The sequence below is a fragment of the Pelophylax lessonae genome (assembly GCF_965119305.1).
Source record: "Pelophylax lessonae genome assembly, chromosome: 11".
Classification (NCBI taxonomy): Eukaryota; Metazoa; Chordata; class Amphibia; order Anura; family Ranidae; genus Pelophylax; species Pelophylax lessonae.
The window spans coordinates 7,599,892-7,616,986 of record NC_138778.1 but is presented as its reverse complement, the minus strand read 5'-3'; the positions used below and the strand labels follow the sequence as shown (position 1 = coordinate 7,616,986).

The 17,095-nt window shown below is 46.5% G+C and overlaps 1 protein-coding gene across 1 annotated transcript in view; it reads right to left on the bottom strand.

Annotated features, from left to right (window-relative positions):
- Positions 1-7,551: 7,551 nt before the first annotated feature.
- Positions 7,552-17,095, bottom strand: part of PYCR1 (pyrroline-5-carboxylate reductase 1) — a 36,104-nt gene continuing 26,560 nt past the window's right edge. The window contains exons 5-8 of the mRNA XM_082271305.1: positions 16,245-16,466; positions 10,157-10,249; positions 9,387-9,550; positions 7,552-7,792 (exon numbers count right to left, since the gene is read on the bottom strand). Of these exons, the coding sequence (XP_082127431.1) occupies positions 7,630-7,792; positions 9,387-9,550; positions 10,157-10,249; positions 16,245-16,466 (642 nt within the window). The 3' untranslated portion in view covers positions 7,552-7,629. The remainder of the gene's footprint in view (positions 7,793-9,386; positions 9,551-10,156; positions 10,250-16,244; positions 16,467-17,095) is intronic.

Below are 17,095 nucleotides of genomic sequence, written 5' to 3'. Positions count from 1 at the left end.
CCTAGCGGCAGCGCCGCCATATTGTTGGTGGACCAAGCTGTCAAAGGGGACCTGATTCACAATTTCAGGCTGCACAGTTACTATGGTGACAGAATAATTTCTAGGGACAGCCCTATTACAGGCTTTAGCCACTTCCTGCCTTCACCAATCATGGTATTTCTCACACAGATATGATAGAGAATTAATATGAACCCTCAGACATCATATCATCTATACACTGCTCACAAAAAGTGAAAGAAATACTTCAGATCTCATTGGGGAAAAAATCTCATGCTGGAGATCTATACTGGTATGGACTGGGTAGTGTGTTAGGATCTATACTGGTATGGACTGGGTAATGTGTTAGGATCTATACTGGTATGGACTGGGTAATGTGTTAGGATCTATACTGGTATGGACTGGGTAATGTGTTAGGATCTATACTGGTATGGACTGGGTAATGTGTTAGGATCTATACTGGTATGGACTGGGTAATGTGTTAGGATCTATACTGGTATGGACTGGGTAATGTGTTAGGATCTATACTGGTATGAACTGGGTAATGTGTTAGGATCTCTACTGGTATGGACTGGGTAATGTGTTAGGATCTATACTGGTATGGACTGGGTGATGTGTTAGGATCTATACTGGTATGGACTGGGTAATGTGTTAGGATCTATACTGGTATGGACTGGGTAATGTGTTAGGATCTATACTGGTATGGACTGGGTAATGTGTTAGGATCTATACTGGTATGGACTGGGTAATGTGTTAGGATCTATACTGGTATGGACTGGGTAATGTGTTGGGATCTATACTGGTATGGACTGGGGATCTATACTGGTATGGACTGGGTAATGTGTTGGGATCTATACTGGTATGGACTGGGTAATGTGTTAGGATCTATACTGGTATGGACTGGGTAATGTGTTGGGATCTATACTGGTATGGACTGGGGATCTATACTGGTATGGACTGGGGATCTATACTGGTATGGACTGGGGATCTATACTGGTATGGACTGGGTAATGTGTTAGGATCTATACTGGTATGGACTGGGTAATGTGTTGGGATCTATACTGGTATGGACTGGGTAATGTGTTAGGATCTATACTGGTATGGACTGGGTAATGTGTTAGAAAGGAAAGGATGCCGCATTGTTTGATGGAAATGAAAATCATCACCCTACAGAGAATTCAAAGACACCCCGAAAATCAAAGTGCAAAATGATGCAGCAGGCGAGTCCATTTTGCTGAAAATTATTGCAGGACCTCAGAATGGTCCTCAGTAGTTTGTATGCCTCCATGTGTTTGTATGCATGCCTGACAATGTTGGGGAATGCTCCTAATGGGACGACAGATGGTGTCCTGGGGTATTTCCTCCCAGATCTGGACCAGAGAATCACTGAGCTCCTGAACAGACTGAGGTGCAACCTGGCGGAGTCGGATGGACCAAAACAATGTCCCAGAGGTGTTCTATTGGATTTAGGTGAAGAGAGTGTGGGGGCCATTCAATGGTGTCAAATCCTTCATCCTCCAGGAACTGGCTGCATACTCTCGCCACATGAGGCTGGGCATTGTTGTGCACCAGGAGGAACCCAGGACCAACTGCACCAGTGTAGGGTCTGACAATGGGTCCAAGGATTTCATCCCGATACCTAATGGCAGTCAGGGTGCCATTGTCTAGCCTGTAGAGGTCTGTGCGTCCCTCCATGGATTTGCCTCCCCAGACCATCACTGACCCACCACCAAACCGGTCATGTTGAACGATGTTACAGGCAGCATAACGTTCTCCACGGCTTCTCCAGACCCTTTCATGTCTGTCACATGTGCTCAGGGTGAACCTGCTCTCATCTGTGAAAAGCACAGGGTGCCAATGGTGGAGCTGCCAATTCCGGTGTTCAATGGCAAATGCCAATCGAGCTCCACAGTGCCGGGCAGTGAGCATAGCGCCCACTAGAGGACAGCTCAGGCCACCATCATGAAGTCTGTTACTGATTGTTTGGTCAGAGACATTCACACCAGTGTCCTGCTGGAGGTCATTTTGTAGGGCTCTGGCAGCGCTCATCCTGTTCCTCCTTGCACAAAGGAGCAGATACCGGTCCTGCTGATGGGCTAAGGACCTTCTACGGCCTTGTCAAGCTCTCCTAGAGTAACTGTCTGTCTCCTGGAATCTCCTCTATGCTGGGAGATACAGCAAACCTTCTGGCAATGGGACGTATTGATGAGCCATCCTGGAGGAGTTGGACTGCCTGTGCAACCTCTATAGGGTCCAGGTATCTCCTCATGCTTACAATAGTGACACTGACCCCAGCCAAATGCAGAACTAGTGAAAAACAGCCAGAAAAATAAGGAAAAAAAAAAAGATGAGTAGGGAAAAAAAATGTCAGTGACCTCCACCTGTAAAACCATTCTGTTTTGGAGGTTGTCTCATTGTTGCCCATCTAGTGCACCTTGTGTTCCATTTCATTACCACCAAAGCAGCTGAAACTGATTAACAATCTCCTCCGCTACTTAGCTGAACAGATCAATATTCCAGAAGTTTTAACGACTTGATGCAATACTCTGATTAAAAAGTTTTCCTTTCATTTTTTTGAGCAGTGTATTTTAATTGAACATTAGCCGCTCCCATATATGGACCAATAGAAAAAAAGATCCTAATTTTTCTTGGGAACTCTCGGAATGGTATAAAACAATCAATAATCTATCCAATATATCGCTTAATACGTCTTTGGTGGAATCTACTTACAAAAAACTCCATTGCGGTGGGACATGGTTCCATTGAGAATAGCGAAAATAAATCGAAATGTATCTTCTAATTATTTTAGAAATTGTGATTATGAAGGTTTTGTGGTACACAGTTGGTGGCGATGTCCCAAAAATACAGAAATTTTGGATCAAAATATTGACTTCATACACGAAATACCAATACGAATATTGTTAAAGCGTAACTCCACTTTTGTTGAGAAAAAAAAAAAAAAAAACATTCCCTTCTGAGTGATCTCTGTACATTGAAGGGAATGTAAAAAACGTTGCGGATTCCTAAATTTGTTATTCTGAAAAAATTAGATTTTGACTTTTTTTTTTTTTTTTTAATTGGGAATGGTATATAGCAGAAAGTGATAGATAGATATATATATTTTTTTTTTTATTTTTTTTTTTGTGAAAAATATAATATGTATATGTTTTGTGAAAAAATATATTATATTTTCTGTGAAAAAATATATATATTTTTTTTCAGAATTGTTGATCTTTTTGTTTATAGCGCAAAAAATAAAAACCGCAGATGTGATCTAATACCACCAAAACAAAGCTCTATTTGTGGGGAAAAAAAAAAGGACATCAACTTTATATGGGTACAGCGTCGCACGACCGTGCAATTCTTGTCCCATTAAAGCAACGCAGTGCCCTATCACAAAAAAAATGGCCTGGTCATTAAAGAGGAAATCCTTCTGGTCCAGAAGTGGTTAAGTACTTTGTAACAATTTCTGATCCTTCCCTCTATTTGCATAAATATTAACAGATTCTCCAAATAATGAAACCGGAAAACAAGTTATTTACAATTTTATTTATTTTTTTACCAACTCCAAATGTACTAAATTCATTTTGAACCGTTTGGGTGAGGAATAAAACAGGTTTTTTAAAAAAAAAAAAATAATAATTTTAAATCTGTTCCTGGACATAAAAGGAAAAAAAATATTCTTAATCAGTTCCTGGACATAATAAAAGAAAAAAAAATATTTTATATCAGTTCCTGGACATAATAAAAAAAGAGGAGAAAAAAAAAAAAAAAAGAAGGATAGAAGATCCAAAAGAACAGGAGCCAGGGCAGACACGCTCACACCCCTCATGTACCCCCAGAGCCCGGCTCAGATAGGCTCAGGCCAGCGCCGAACTCTGACAGCCATCACTGGTTCTCTGCAGAAATACATTTACCTCCAAGAACTCCAAATATATATTTAAAAAAAAAAAAAAATTATTCTCCATCTCTCTTATATATAATATTTTTTTTACTATATATATATATATCTCTAGGTAGAGAGAGAATCATTTTTTTTTTTTTACTTTAAAAAAATAAATATATATATATATAAAAAATATTATATATAAGAGAGATGGAGAATAATTTTTATATATATATATATATATATATATATATATATATATATATATATATATATATATATTTTCTTTAAAAAAACAAAACAATTAATAACATTTTATGTATTGTTACATAAAACTATCGTAAGTACCGGAATCTGTCTTTTTCTCGGCCTCCTATCTTTCACCAACACAGCAGCACTCAGACTGGGAGAGGGAGGGGCAGCAATAGGTGCCAATCAGGAGTACTGTACACACATGTGCCAACAGGAGACATACATGCAGGATGGGTGGGAAAAGCTGATGACTTATCAGCATGTTGCTGCTCCTTTATTATCCAGTTAGCAAGTTGGGGGAGGGGGAAGGTGGCACCACTGCATCCTTTAACCATTTCACTACCGCAGCCCTTTCTTAAAGTGGTTCTGAAGCATCAAGGTTCTAATGCATTATATACATTAAAAGTAAAAAACTTAGGCTGCAGAAGCCCCTCCCAGCCCCCTTATTCTTACCCGAGCCGATCCAGAGATGTGCATGAGAGCAGCAGCGTCTCCTTCCTCATTGGGCAGACTGATATCAGCGCCAGTCATTGACTCCCGCTGCTGCTGTCAATCAAATTCTGTCATGAGAGTGGGGAGCGGGCCCAGTCGACTGGTACGTGTCAATAGATGCAGGGAGCAAGAACGCACAGGTACCCCCATGCAAAGTGGTACTCCCCAAGGAGGAGGGGCCTGAGGCACTGGCGGGGGACCCGAGAGGAGGAGGATCCGGGACGCTCTGTGCAAAACCATTACACAGAGGAGGGAAGAAAAAAAATAAAAATATAAAATAACAATGTAATATCACTTTAAAGCGGAGCTCCATCCAAAAGGGGGTTCGCACCCTCCCCCTCCTCCACTGCCACATTTGGCAATTTTTTTTTGGGGGGGGGGGGGGTTTGACAGTTACCTGCTCCCACTTCCGGGTAAGATCGTCGAATGGCAATCAACGACATACTAAGCCCCTCCTCCTTCCAGCCCCTCTGCCTTCTGCGACCCGTGTGTGCCCCAGAAGGTGGCGGGACAATTCAGAAAGCGCAGTGCAACTCACGCATGCGCAGTATGAAACCGGCTGTGAAGTGACGCACTTGGGGTGCCGACATTGCGGGATCCCCGGACAGGTAAGTGTCCGAATATTAAAAGTAAGGAGATACAGGATTTGTATCTACGGACTTCATTTTTATTTCAGACGGAGCTTCTCTTTAACCACTGACCGACCAGCCGCCGTACTTATATGGCGGCAGGTCGGCTCTGTCCCGCGAAACGACGTAACTGTACGCCACTTCGCGGGACCGCTAGCAGAGGTGCGCTCCCACACCTATCGACACAGGGGGGAGGCGATCAGCGGGGCCGGCCCCACGATCGCTCCCCAGAGAGACAGAACGGCGGTCTGCTATTGTAAACACCGCACACCGCACTTCAGTCAGTTGTGAACACAGGGATCCTGTGTTCCTTTTATTTAGGATCACAGGTCTCTGTGTTCATTCCATAAGCCCATTCCCCACACAGTTAGAAAGCACCCCCTAGGGCAGTGATGGCGAACCTTGGCACCCCAGATGTTCTGGAACTACATTTTCCATGAAGCTTGTAATTGGGCATCATGGGAAATGTAGTTCCAAAACATCTGGGGTGCCAAAGTTCGCCATCACTGCCCTAGGGGCACATTTAACCCTTTGATCGCCCCCTGGTGTTAACCCCTTCCCTGCCAGTGTCATTAGTACAGTGACAATGCATATTTTTAGCACTGATTACTGTAGTAATGTCACTGGTCCCCCCAAAAGTGTCAAAATTGTCAGTTAGGGGTCCGATCTGTCCGCCGCAATGTCGCATTCCCGCTAAAAATCGCAGATCACCGCCATTACTAGTAAAAAAAAAAAAAAAATCTTTCCCCTAGTATGTAGACTCAATAACTTTTGCGCAAACCAATCAAAATACGCTTATTGCGATTTTTGTATTTCTGCGATGTAGCAGAATACAAATTGGCCTAAAATGATGAAAAAAAATTTGATTTTTAATTTTTTTTGTGAATGTTATATAGCAGAAAGTAAAAAATATTGTTTTTTTTTTTGTTCTTTTTGTTTATAGCGCAAAAAGAAAAAGAAAAAAAACCAGAGGTGATCAAATATCACCAAAAGAAATCTCTATTTATGGAAAAAGGCATCAATTTTATTTGGGTACAGCGTCGCCCGACCGCGCGATTGTCCGTTAAAGTAACGCGGTGCCGAATCGCAAAAAAAACAGGCCTGGCTATTAAGGGTCCTTTCACACTATCCGCTGTCCGGCGCAGTCCGTTCTCTGCTCAGCGGGGGAATCGATCCGCCAATCCCCGCTGAGCAGGAAGATGACGACAGCTCCGTCTCGGCTCTGTGTGCGGAGACGGAGCTGTCAGATCCCCGCTGTCCTCTATGGGGGAATCGGATGAGAACGGACCGCCTGTCCTTTCTCATCCGATCCGATATGCTGGACGGATGGAAAATAGGGTTTCTATCCGTCCGGATTTCAAGGAATTGGATAGCAGCGGGTGTCAGTGGAGGTGTCTCTGCTGACATCCGCTGCCCCATAGGGATGCATGGAGGATCCGATCCGGTCCACTTAAAAAACTCACAGGCGGATCTGATCGGATCGTTCGTGTGAAAGGACCCTTAGGGGGCAAATCCTTCCAGTCCAGAAGTGGTTAAGGGCAGACCACCTCTACATCTCCTCCAGCCCAGTGAGCACCTTCAGCGGCTGTGATTTCCTATCATCGGCGGGACCGGGGACACCTAAAAAGATTTTGCATTTGGCCTAGATATCTACTGTGAGTGCTCACATGGCTGAAGGAGAAGTCCTGGGACCCCCATGGGTATAGGGCGGAAGAAATGTCAGCTGAAGGGCAAACCGCCTCTACATCTCCTCCAGCGGCCGTGATTTCCTATCATCGGCGGGATCGGAACACTATGCAGAGTTCTAACATTTTTAATAAATTGCCCACTAGATGGCACTTTTCCCTTTCTACACACACATTTGGACAGGAATCACACCTCAGTCCTGTTCAAATCGCAAGCGATTCTTTGCAGTGCGGTTTGTGACAATTTTTATTGTATTGACGCAAAGTATCAGCGAGTACATGACCAAAAGTATCCCACTGCCCACTAGATGGCGCTCTTCCCTTTCTATACATACACGCTGACATGCGGCTGTGAATATGTAAATAAACTCCAAGCCGTTGGAGCAGCCAGGAGTCTGATTACAGGCCGATGCTGCCGCTGCCGTCGGTGGCAATAAAAAGGTTAATAAAATGTGTGAAGGCCACAATGGATGTGTAAAGCCATGCAGACATCTGACGTGTTCTGCATACAAATCCATTCATTATAACCAGAGATCTGCAGAGAACCAATCACAGCTGTCACCGTGGGGTGGGGTGGGGGCTCTTAGCCCTTCAGGCCCATAAAAAGGGGGGCTCTTGGCCTCACATGCACACCCTGTCCATCCTGTCCAGCTGGTCTATGGCTTTGCTCTGAAATAGACGGCCTCTCTCAGAATTTTCGGGCTCCTGGAGACTTGCTGTTGAACAGACTGACTTTCACCCCGTGGGAAGCGGTGGAAATCGTTGGAGATTCTAGCTGAACTTTACTGAGCGTCGTTTTCTTGATGGCGGCTGCTGGAATCTTCTCCTGGTCTGCATAATACTGGAGCTCTCTAGGGGGACAAAGAAAAATGGGTCAACGCACTGTGCTTTTAAATATGCAAATAAGCTAAAAGATTATTTCTGATTGGTTGGTGTGGCAGAACCATCCCACACTCCACTTAAGCTCTTCCGGCAGTCTGGACATAGATATCAGATATTATAGCCGCACCATACAAGACTAGCCGACAAATGGCTTGTATGAACTGGAACATTTTTTTAAACAATACAGGCTTTTCATACACATGAATAGAAATAACACTATAAACATTAAGTTAATTTAAACAACTAGCCACCTGGACAATCAGGGATCTCATTCCAGGTCAGACTTGCCGGCATTGAGCTCACAAAGTACAATACACATTATTTCATGTATAAAAAGCATCCCCCAATAATTTGAGTGCTTCCGTCAGTATACCGCTTCCTCCAGTCTGAACATAGATATCAGATATTATAGCCGCACCATACAAGACTAGCCGGCAAAAAGCTTGTATGAAACTGGAACTCTTTATTGAACAAGAATATAGGCTTTTTATACACTACACTCTCAAATGAGACTGATCACATTATCATATGCAAACACAACTGTATACAGAAAACATAATTAAAGCAGAGTTCCACCCAAAAGTGGAACTTCCACTCATTTGCTTCCAGTGCCACATTTGGCACCTTTTAGGAGGAGGGGGGGGGCGGTACCTGTTTTTTTGACAGGTACCCTTCTCCACTTCCAGGAGACAGCGCAACGGCGCCATCCACCAGAAATTCCCCCCCCCCCCCCGCTGAGCCTATGAGAATGTGCAGCGCGCTTCGCGCATGCGCAGTAGGGAACCGACAGCACCCTGTCTCAGTGTGTTGGACATTCAAGAGCCTTCAGCCCTCATGTAAGCAGTGGTTATGCAAGTAGCAAAAGATCTTGAGAGGTGGGTGTCAGAGGTGGGTGTCAATCTAGGGGGGGGGGGGCGATTTCCTGCACTGGGTCTGGGTCGCACACTCACCACCGGCGATCTGCTCCTGGTGTTTTTGGACACAGAGGGAGCCAATCAGTGGGTCCTGCAGACCCCATGTTCCCCGGCACCCAGCCATTGTTCCCAGGAGAGGCAGAACGGTGGTCTGCCCTAAGAAAAAAAGGCAGACCGCATTTCTGGGAGAGGGGAAGATGGAGATCGTGTTCGCGGATCTCTGGCACCCCAATTTTATTTATATTTTGGTGTGGGGTTCCTCTTAAAATCCATACCACACCTGAAGAGCCTGGCAAGGATTGGGGGTGGGGGGGGGGGGGGAGAACCCTACTCTTTTTTTTAAACAAATTTTTAATTTCTGGCATTCTTAGGTTTACATTTCAGCTGTCAGCTGGCCTGCACATACAAGGAACCATTTTGCTTGCCAAATGGTTTGCGATTCTGTTCAGTATTCTAGAAACCCAAATCCAACACACAGCCAGAACCCGGATTTGGAATGCAGCGGCACAGTCTGGTAAAAAACACATTCCTAGGCTGTGATTGGATAATAAAGGAGAAGCAGAATACTGAGGTATCTACTCACAATTCTGTTTAACATGATCATAGGATTTATTTTTTTTCCTCCTCGTTCTTTCAGGAGATGACTGACCTTGTCCTGATGCAGGATGCTTCCACAGCATTGATGAGCAGGGACCGGAATCCTCCGCTTTCCAAGAAGTGCAGAGCGTGAATGGTAGCGCCCCCTGGGGAGCAAACGTTATCCTTCAACTGCCCAGGATGCTCTTCTGATTCGAGAAGCATTTTTGCTGCCCCCTAAGATATTACAGAGAGTATGAATCTTCTGGTGGGTGGGTAGATCTGGTGGGTGGGGTAGGTCTGGTGGGTGGGGTGGGGTAGGTCTGGTGGGTGGGGTAGGTCTGGTGGGTGGGGTGGGGTGGGTAGGTTTGGTGGGTGGGGTAGGTCTGGTGGGTGGGGTAGGTCTGGTGGGTGGGGTAGGTCTGGTGGGTAGGTTTGGTGGGTGGGGTAGGTCTGGTGGGTGGGGTAGGTCTGGTGGGTGGGGTAGGTCTGGTGGGTGGGGTGGGTAGGTTTGGTGGGTGGGGTGGGGTAGGTCTGGTGGGTGGGGTAGGTCTGGTGGGTGGGGTGGGGTGGGTAGGTTTGGTGGGTGGGGTAGGTCTGGTGGGTGGGGTAGGTCTGGTGGGTGGGGTAGGTCTGGTGGGTAGGTTTGGTGGGTGGGGTAGGTCTGGTGGGTGGGGTGGGTGGGGTAGGTCTGGTGGGTGGGGTAGGTTTGGTGGGTGGGGTGGGTAGGTTTGGTGGGTGGGGTAGGTCTGGTGGGGGGGGGGGTAGGTCTGGTGGGGGGGGGGGGTAGGTCTGGTGGGTGGGGTGCCATTGTAAAGAACAGTAAACAAAACATGTACCAACCAGCATGGCCTGAGCACCGAGACGAACTGCAAGCCTTCTAGGCAGACCCATCTTCACCCCTCCATCAGCCAGAGCATCCAGAGCTGTGAATGCCTGCGAGAATAAAGAGAGAACTTAGACTTGGCATGAAGAGCGATCCACTTTAAAGGGTCACGCCACTCAAAACTGGTAGATGCTGGACAGTTAACCCAACTGACAGTCTCTTCTGTCCCTTAGTGGTCTATTGGTGAGACCTCTATGTAGAGCTGCACGATTCTGGCAAAAATGAGAATCACGATTTTTTGGCTTAGAATGAAGATCACGATTCTCAAAATCCGCCGCTGGGACCACACTTATGTTAAAGCAGACCGTCCGCCGTTTAAAAAAAAAAAACATACCGGGGTTATTGCAGCTATCTACTGCCATAACCCCGGTATTTAATGTCAAAATTCCGACGTAAATACACGGTGGGCGGTCCATAAATGGTGCACTGCAGGCATAACGCAATGGCACCCAGACCACATTTATTTTCTGTGTGCCCTGGCCTGTACCCACCATAACATTGTGATAAGGTAGGTTGTGGCGCTTTGTGTAAAGAAAAAAAAAAAAAATAGATATGCTGAATTTTATGCAACAAAGTCACCGCACACTTCACTGCATGTCATTGTACATTAACTCGATTGAATCATCTTGTAATGTGACATTTCAAAAAATAAAAATGAAAAAGTGGGAGAAACTTTTGTGAGTGTATATCAAATTATTATTTTTATATATATATATATATATATATATATATAAAATCATAAATAATATATAATGAAAATAATAATTTCATTTATTATATTATATTAATAATTCACAAGTCAAACTGCTGAAAAGGTAGTGTTATGTGCAGAAAATGTAATCCCTAAAAAAAATTAAATGTGTATTATAATGTGTGATGGAGATTATATATATATATATTATATATATATATATATATATATATATATATATATATATATATATATATATATATATATATATATATATATATATATAATCTCTATTTCCACACATTAGAATACACATTTAATTATTATTATTTTTATTTTATTTTTTTTTAGGGATTGCACCCCCTCCTCTCCTCCCCTCCTTTCCTCCCCTCCTCTGTCGATTACCTCACGATGGAATGTGAGGGCTGGAGTGCAGCGTCCATGGGGCTTCTGAAGGTACCGCCCATCAGTGGATGCGGTCTCTCACTGCTGGCGTCAGTTCCTGTATCGGTGGCGACGCCGCCACTTGCGTTCCAGGCCCTGCCCCCAGAATCGCCGATAGTTAGAATGGAGATCGTATAGGGGGGTGAATCGAGATCGCGATCCTAAAACGATAAATCGTGCAGCTCTACCTCTATGGAGTTCCTGAGTTTATACGCCTGCTGTGCCCATTACGAGGGGTTCCCACCATCCCTGTGCTGAGTTCCTGGGTCTGTACACCTGCTGTGCCCATTATAAGGGGTTCTCACCATCCCTGTGCTGAGTTCCCGGGTCTGTACACTTGCTGTGCCCATTATGAGGGATTCCCACCATCCCTGTGCTGAGTTCCTGGGTCTGTACACCCGCTGTGCCCATTATGAGGGGTTCCCACCATCCCTGTGCTGAGTTCCTGGGTCTGTACACCTGCTGTGCCCATTATGAGGGGTTCCCACCATCCCTGTGCTGAGTTCCTGGGTCTGTACCCCCGCTGTGCCCATTATGAGGGGTTCCCACCATCCCTATGCTGAGTTCCCGGGTCTGTACACCTGCTGTGCCCCATATGAGGTTTCCCATCATCCCTGCTTTGAGTTATTAGATCTGTACACCTGCTGTGCCCATTATGATGGGTACCCAACATCCTTGTGCTGAGTTCCCGAGTCTGTTATTCATTTTATATTATGGAGGAGAATGTAACAGGAGGAGACCAGAACACACAAAGGTGGGTTTTAACACTCAAAATTCCCAGGTGGACAGGAGCAGAGTCAGGAATTATTGCTGGGAGATCTTGCTAATGGTATATTCAAGCGAAAAAAAAAAAGCCAGGGACTGACTGATGCCATTGAGCTGCACCCGTAACGAATTATCACTCGTCTGAGCCGATGGTCAAAAAACCCACAGCAACCAATCAGAAACCAGCTTCGCTCTGGTTTAGTGTAATCCAACCAGCAAAAGAGGATACAAATCATTGGTTAACCCCTTCCTGCCCAGCCCCGGGGTCTCTTTATTAGGGTCTGTACACCCGTGAGGGGGTGGGGGTAAGGATCGGTGATCATGACCACTGTGATTGGTTGTCATAATGGTCACATGATCAGGAGCTGGGCCGAGAGCCGTCTTGGACCAATCAGTGTGGGCCGAGAGCCGTCTTGGACAGCTCGGTCCTTGCGTAGGGGCTGCTCTCAGAAACCTCAGCTACCCTTTGAGGCATATATGTGGTGTGTGGGTGGTAAAGCCCACCCATCTGTCACAGCACATACAATATGTGTTAAGCAAGCAGCCAGGGTTAAAAGAATGCAACACTTTGCCTTAGTAAGCAAAATCCTTTGAAGAGTACAATGGGGGGTTCTGCGCCTTTTTATCACACTTCCACAACATGGTTGAACTGGATGGACTTGTGTCTTTTTTCTAGGGATGCACCGATCCGACTTTTTTGGTCCCGATCCCGATCTTTTGCTTTGTGAAATCGCTGATCCCGAGTCTCATCCGGAAGTACTGTTTTGTGAGCTTATAACAAAATAATACTTCCGGATCGGTAGCGGCAGATACCTTATAACATTGTGCATTCAAAATCTAGACGGAATGAAAAGATACATTGTAATCATTAATTACTTAATTGGGAGAGTTGAAAGGCATTTGCAGGAGGCTCTTTTTTTTTTTTTTTTTTCTTTGACAGCTGTTCTCTGCGCTCTCACAAGCTATAAAGAGCAAAACCGGATCGGCCCGTGGATCTGTTCATTTTACCGATCCCCCGATCCAGCTATTTTGCCCGTATCGGGGCGGATATCCGATCCGAATATCGGATCGGTGCATCCCTACTTTGTTCAACCAGAATAACTATGTAGCATGACGTGCGTAATGATTAGGATGTTTCCAGGTATTATGAATATTTAAAACGCCCCATTATGAGGCACAACCCCCCCCCCCCCCCCTTATAGGCCTGTACTAACAGGAAAAGACTTGAGCACGTGGTGCACTCATGAGAGTCCTAAAAATCTATCAGAAAGTAATTATGGTGGATTATGCAACACCAGAACCCTACTATTAAAAATGACAGGCCATCATAAATCAGAACACTCCCTATTAGGATATGCACTGTATTACCAAAAGTATTGGGATGCCTGCCTTTACACACACATGAACTTTAATGGCATCCCAGTCTAAAGCCCCGTACACACGTACCGATCGTCGGCCGAACGATCGGCCGTCTTTTGTCCAGGGGCTGTGTGTCTGTTGAAAAGTGCAAAAGACTGCACAAGAATTTTGTCCGCCGACTACAGAAGTGATGTCATGTGATGGTTCACTTTCCCTGTGTTTTTTCTTTTCTGAGCATGCCCAGTCTTGCAAATCTGCTGTCTGTCGGCCGAAATCTGTACTGACTGGCGAACAATCGGCCTACAAAAATTTTAATGCTTGCATGACAGATTCTTTTCGGCCGAATGTGCGCTGTCGGCGGCATCATACTAACAAGCCTACAATCGGCAGATGGGTCATCGGCCGAAGCTTTTCGGCCGACGATCGGTACGTGTGTACGGGGCTTTAGTCCGTAGGGTTCAATATTGAGTTGGCTCCACCCTTTGCAGCTATAACAGCTTCAACTCTTCTGGGAAGGCTGTCCACAAGGTTTAGGAGTGTCTATGGGAATGTTTGACCATTCTTCCAGAAGCGCATTTGTGAGGTCAGGCACTGATGATGGACGAGAAGGTCTAGCTCACAGTCTCCACTCCAATTTATCCCAAATGTGTTCTATTGGATTTAGGTGAGGACTCTGTGCAGGCCAGTCAGGTTCCTTCACACCAAACTCGCTCATCCATGTCTTTATGGACCTTGCTTTGTGCACTGGACCAAATCATTTGGTGGAGGGGGGATTATGTTGTGGGGTTGTATTTCAGGGGTTGGGCTTGGCCCCTTAGTTCCAGTGAAGGGAACTCCTAAGGCCTGAGAATACCAAGACATTTTGGCCAATTTCATCCTCCCAACTTTGTGGGAAGAGTTTGGGGATGGCCCCTTCCTGTTCCAACATGACTGCTTACAAGTGCACTAAGCAAGGTGGGTGAGGGTGGCCTGACAGCCTCTAGTGGGCCCTGTGCTCACTGCCTGGCACTGTGGAGCTCGATTGGCATTTGCCATTGAACACCAGAATTGGCAGCTCCACCACTGCCACCCTGTGCTTTTCACAGATGAGAGCAGGTTCACCCTGAGCACATGTGACAGACGTGAAAGAGTCTGGAGAAGCCGTGGAGAATGTTATGCTGCCTGTAACATCGTTCAGCATGACCGGTTTGGTGGTGGTCAGTGATGGTCTGGGGAGGCAAATCCATGGAGGGACGCACAGACCTCTACAGGCTAGACAATGGCACCCTGACTGCCATTAGGTATCGGGATGAAATCCTTGGACCCATTGTCAGACCCTACGCTGGTGCAGTGGGTCCTGGGTTCCTCCTGGTGCACAACAATGCCCGGCCTCATGTGCCGAGAGTATGCAGCCAGTTCCTGGAGGATGAAGGAATTGATACCATTGAATGGCCCCCCACACTCTCCTGACCTAAATCCAATAGAACACCTCTGGGACATTATGTTTCGGTCCATCCGACGCCGTCAGGTTACACCTCAGTCTGGTCAGGAGCTCAGTGATGTCCTGGTCCAGATCTGGGAGGAAATACCCAGGACATTATCCGTCGTCTCATTAGGAGCATGCCCCGACGTTGTTAGGCATGCATACAAGCACATGGGAGGACATACAGGTACAGTGCAAGCTTCAGCTGCAATGTTATTTCCAAACACGAAATGCAATGAGCACAAAATATTCTTATTTTAGACACATTTAAGGCTCATGCACACAAATGTTTGCAGGTGTAAATCTCCTCTGGTGTAAACATCCCGGCATTTTCCTGAACCTGGGAAGCCACAGATGGCATGTACAGCCAGTGGCGGCCGGTGTATATGGGGCGCAGGGGTGCTGCCCCCCCCCCTATCAATGCGTCCAGCCCCCTAATCTACATGCGGGGCGCCGGACGCATGGAGTACAATGGGATTTTTTTTTTTTTTAGCCATGTGATTAGAGCCAGAGGCTCTCACTCTCACAGGCTAAAAAAAAAAAGGGTAGATCCGGGGGGAAGAGCAGTGCGTCCCGAGCCCACCCATTGTGTGACAATAGCGAATGAAAATTCGCTATTGTCACACGGATCCTCCTCCTGGCCAATCAGGAAGCGCGTCTGATCCCCATGGGTGTAGAGCTGTGAGCACCGGACACCCCCGACACCGAGGTGAGTCCCGGGACCAGCACTGTTCAACTCAGCCCTCTGTGTGTGTTTATGGGGGGGGGGGGATCTAATACCGACCGATCGCCGGGATCGGACTGGTGGGGTGTCCGGTGTGCGCTGTGTGCCGCCTCCCCCTCTCTGCTAGACGTAGCCGGCTCCCCTCCCTACACGTGGGCCGGAAGGAGGGAGCTGCAGAGGAGCCGGGACTGGGATCGGTGGGATGGATGGAGATCACACTTCCCCACACCCTCTACACAGTGTACGGTCACCGGACTCCATCATCATAAAGGGCCACATCCGGCCCCCGACACCTCCAGAGGGCCGCACTATAGCACCTCCAATATCAGTGGCTGCAATAGTAATCCCGATCATTGGTGTCAGTGTCCATAATAATAACCCCCATCATTGGTTTGTTTGCGCCCCCCCAAAATTTTTGAGCACCAGCCGCCACTGTGTACAGCCCACCACAGAAATTAATGGCTGTACTTGTTGCAAGGTAAACTTGCACTGACCCACGCATGCTCATACAACGTACCCCCCAAATGAGAAACTTACACCTGCAAACGTCCATATGCATGAGCCCTCATAGAATAGGGCCACACCGGTCTTCACACTTACATAAGCAGGGCCACTGCCACTCAAACCGGTCACGGCATCAATGAGATCCTCCTCCACCTCTGTGCAAAACCCCACACTCTGCATCAGCTGCTCCAGCAGCTTTGCGTCCTCCACCTCTGCGTGGGTCCCTGAAGCGTATACCGTGGCCCCTTCACGTACGATCACAGGGGTGTTGGTCATGCAGCGGAGGACTCTGGGAGCTGGGTGAAAGGCGTACAGTTTCTGGAAGAAAAAAGGTTTAGAGTTAAAAGTGGAACTTCACTCTCTCAATCAGCATGGACTGTCTTTTATGGGTTAAAGCGGAGTTCCACCCTGAATTTTTTTTTTTTTTCCACCATCCGTTTGCTTTTTTTTTTTAACCTGTAAAAGAATTGGATAATTCAATTTTTTTATTCATATTCCTTTGTTTTTAAAGAAAATATACTTCCCTTACTTCCTCTTCCTCCCTCTGCTGACACGTCTACCGCCGTGACTTCCTGCTTGCATTGATTCCTGGGAGCTGAATGTCATTGCCCCCAGGAATCAATGCGCCTGCACCAGCCCCGCTCGTCAGTTCCGGTGCAGGCGCATCATTCACTGCTAAACAGCTTCTGGGCATGCCCAGACGCTGTGCAGAGGTGACGCGTCTGCACCGGAACTGACGTCAGGGCTGGTGCAGGGCATTCTGGGACGGAAGAGGACACAAATAGGACACAGAAGAGGGGCGCTGCGGCTTCAGCTGCCCACACCTAAGACGGCAGCGCTGGACAAGAAATTTTCAAGGTAATTATTTCTTCTAAAAGGTAAGTGCGACCCAGGACAATTCAGAGGCTATCTATTGTGAAATGTACTAGCCCTGACTGTCCCGGGGG